General features: G+C 43.6%; 1 protein-coding gene across 3 annotated transcripts in view; it reads right to left on the bottom strand.

The window, feature by feature from the left end:
* The window catches only part of LOC108756436 (MAGUK p55 subfamily member 2), an 18,486-nt gene extending 15,126 nt beyond the window's left edge, over positions 1-3,360 (bottom strand). The window contains exon 1 of one of the 3 annotated variants that reach the window (XM_018500246.1): positions 3,003-3,360. In XM_018500246.1, coding sequence (XP_018355748.1) covers positions 3,003-3,102 — 100 coding nt within the window. In that variant the 5' untranslated portion in view covers positions 3,103-3,360. Of the gene's footprint in view, positions 1-575; positions 1,776-3,002 lie in introns of those variants that run through there. The other 2 variants (XM_018500248.1, XM_018500247.1) reach the window with 2 other exon arrangements.
* Between the last annotated feature and the right edge of the window lie 231 nt (positions 3,361-3,591).

Here is a 3,591-nt window from a genome sequence, read left to right as displayed (position 1 = left end):
TATATATATAAATTATATTTATTACAAATAGAGACGCTATAAATTAATTATTATTTTCTTATTACGCGCCATTCTTCCGCCTCTTTCTCTCAATAATATTACCAATTTGATTAGTTCATTAAATGCAAGTCTGGGATGGTTCGCTTATTGCTACGCGCTGATGAATTTTACAAGCAGATAGAAAACGCGACCGTTGAAAGTCGTCAACCGAAAGGCGTAACCGTTATGCCACGGTCGTTAAAATAAAAGGGAAAAGTAAAGGGGGAGGGAGGGAAGGTGGGGTGAGAAAAGAAGGAATTAAAAATACGCGGTTGGCGATAATATTTGCGCTCGTTCCCGCCGGATGTTCGAGGAAATATGCCACGCTATCAAGAACGCGCGTATATCTATTATACTCATATATATACGTAAAATACGAAAATATTTCTCTTTCATTTCGAGGAAACCGTAACGGGACAATTTCGCCAGAAACCACTTTCCTTTATTACGCGTGTCTCATCTGCGATGAGATGAGATATCGCGTTGCGTATACAATCGAATGAATATGCGGCGCGATAATTGGCGCAAACTTTTACCGTTGTCGATTTGATGAATTATCGAACCGTTCATGGCATCCATGCTGGCCAGCAATCGCCGATCCTCCGGCTTTTCTTTTCTCCCGAAGAAAACCATGATAGCGACATTCAGCTTCGCGCCTCCTTCCGAAATTTAGGATTCTTCTCGGCCAGTCTTCTCGGGTTTCAACGAAACTTCGCCGCGAAGTTTAATTACGCTTTCACAGATTATATTACTCCTTCGACTTTTCCATCACGTGTTTACCGCGTGAAAATTGTTACTCTGCGATTGAAGTATCACTTTATCCCTCTCCCCCCTCCCCCCCCTTCCCCCGGAGATTAAAGTACCACTTTTTTTTTTTTAGCTCTTTCAACGCGGAAAACAAGTTTGAGATGTAATTCTTGCGACTCTCGAGGTTGGCCTTGTCGAATTGTAAATCACCATTAATTCACCGCTTTGAAAACACTGCTCGCTAAGGGAAACCGTCGTCGTCGTTACTTTCCTCGCTGGCACTTCGCAGTGAATGGAAACACTCTCACACCTGCCGGGGCCCCGAGGGTCCCTGGTCGGCCTGGTCCAGACGAGGACACCACAAGCGGCACCCCGCTAAGGTAGTGGGGCGACTAAGAAGGCGAGCCCGATGCTTGTTGACGCGGCTTCGAAGTCACTAGTAATTCATACTGTTCGCCACGCTTGGAATCCTCGGATGATGGCCGATATATATATATATATACATATATCGCTCGCGCGAAGAAATCGCGAGGGACGAATCCGAAGTCACGGCGACGAAAGAGGCGAATGGAAGAGATCGAAGAAGGATCTTGATCGAGGAAACGTAAGCGCCACCGACTGCCGACTGACTTCGAAGATTCAAAACTGGCTGCCACGAAGGGTCGGGGACGTCCACGCAGCCAGAAACAAACCAGCTGGTGGCTGCTGCTGGACCAATGGAGGGGGCAGAGCACGCAGAACGGGAAAGAAGAGAAGAAAAGTAGAAAAGAGGCGGGAATATCGCCACGCGCCCAATTGTACGACGAGTCAATCGTGACTCAAGATCTTCCTCTACGAAAATGTCTTTTTGTTCTATCTTAAATGATACCGCGAGGAGATAAGACATGGAGTATCGTATCTCGCTGAATCCGCGAAAGTAGGAAGGTCGAAGAAATTAGAACCAATTCAATTAGAACCGAGACAGTTACGAGAGCGGAGTAAATATAGATAGAGCGTAACTATAACACTTGTTTTTCGATTGACGGTGCAATTTTTATGACATCTTTTTAGTACACTGAAAAAAAAGTTTATTAAATCTTGATACACATTTCTTTAAACAGTACTAAACGAACATTTATTTACAGTAAATAAATATTTACTCAATAAAAAAATGATTTACTTAAATATTGTAAAATTAATGATTTTTGTATCAAATAAATAGGTATATGTTTACATTGAATAAATATTTACTAAGAACTATTCAAACACATGTATTTATTAAAATTTAGTAATTTTTTCAATGTAGCGACCATCAATTTTATCGTAGAGAAAAACGTAGATTTTCCTTTCACTTTCGTTTCTCTAAAATTTATCTTGATTAATACATTCTCAAAAAAAGTACGTTCTCAAAAACACGGCAACATATCTGCTTTTTCTCGAACGAAGAGAGAAAACAGCGAGGAAATGAAACGATGTGGTAAACGCTAAAAGTAACAAGAAGATAGCATTCGAGGAGACATGAAGAAAGTGTGATGATACGTAATTCAATGAGAGAAAAGGACGAGAAGGAGAAATGTAGAAACAAATCCGATAAAAGCAGAATCTCTCTAACATCTCTGGATGACACCGGAAGTATTTCCATCAAGTATCGTCCCGAAGAGTTCCATTGCGAGAAAGAGGAAGCGATCAGTGGTCTCTTTTCAAGGTTGCACGCCGGGCACATCATCGATCGCGTCAAGTTTTCCGTCGTCCGGAGAACACGTGCATGTCGATCGATCGAATCGCAAACCATTGACGAACTTTGAACGGCTCGCCGGTGCCGATAGATTTAGGTCCGGATCCATAAATGTACGATTAACTCAGTTTAATTTATTATTTATTTCTTTTCCAATTGTTATAGAATTAGAATTCTTAAAATTAAAAAAAGATAAACAGCAAACCGAATTGAACTGAAATTAAAGTCAATCTACATCTTGGTATAGAAATAGACAGCATTCGGATTGATTATATTCTATACAGAGTATTTTTTTCAACGATATGATATTTCGGATTAATTACCTTGATTGTTGTAATCGAAGAAAGACCTGTCGTACGACGTTGATAAGAAAGGCATTGGACGCGTCACAGGGACGTTTAGAAATTTCACGGAAATCTCACATTTAATGATACGTGTATCGCGAAAAAGCGGTTTTATCTTTCAGGTTCAACTTCGTAAATCCGCTATTTGCTAGTCTTACCTGAGGTGGAGTTGAGATTTTTCTTTTGGATGATCGACGACAGAGCGGAGCACCCGCATATGTCCTCGATGACGCTTCCCCGCGACTTGCTCCTCCTCATTTCGATTGACTTCCCTCGATGACCCCAAGTGACATCACGTCTACCCCGGTCGATCACTCGGATCCTCTGCCGTCAGGAGTCCAGCCATTACGACGGTTCCTCGTGAACCACTTGCCGATCCCGCGGGATCGCGCAGTCATCGTTCGCCTTCTCGCTGGAGGTTCCACGTGCTGTTGCGCGCCGTCGGCTTCCCGTCGACGAATCAACGGTCCTCGGCTCGATCGAACGACGAGCAAACGATTACGACTGTTACGCGATTGGAAACGGATCAGGATCTATTCATAGATCGAAACGACTTCGGCGTCCTAGTCCAAGTGGTGTTTCCGCGTACGCGAAAGCGATACCACGCCGGCGGGACCACGGGGCGCACATGAGTCGCGCGAACCGACCACGACCGGTACTTATAGTCGTTGGTTCGAAAGGGGTGGCCTTTGTGGCACCCTGCCTATCTCCCTCTTCCTCTTCCTCTCTCTCTCTCTCTCTCTCTCT

Source organism: Trachymyrmex septentrionalis, unplaced genomic scaffold (assembly GCF_001594115.1).
Source record: "Trachymyrmex septentrionalis isolate Tsep2-gDNA-1 unplaced genomic scaffold, Tsep1.0 scaffold127, whole genome shotgun sequence".
Taxonomy (NCBI): Eukaryota; Metazoa; Arthropoda; class Insecta; order Hymenoptera; family Formicidae; genus Trachymyrmex; species Trachymyrmex septentrionalis.
The sequence above is the reverse complement of the archived record's forward strand: the minus strand, read 5'-3'. Positions and strand labels throughout refer to the sequence as shown.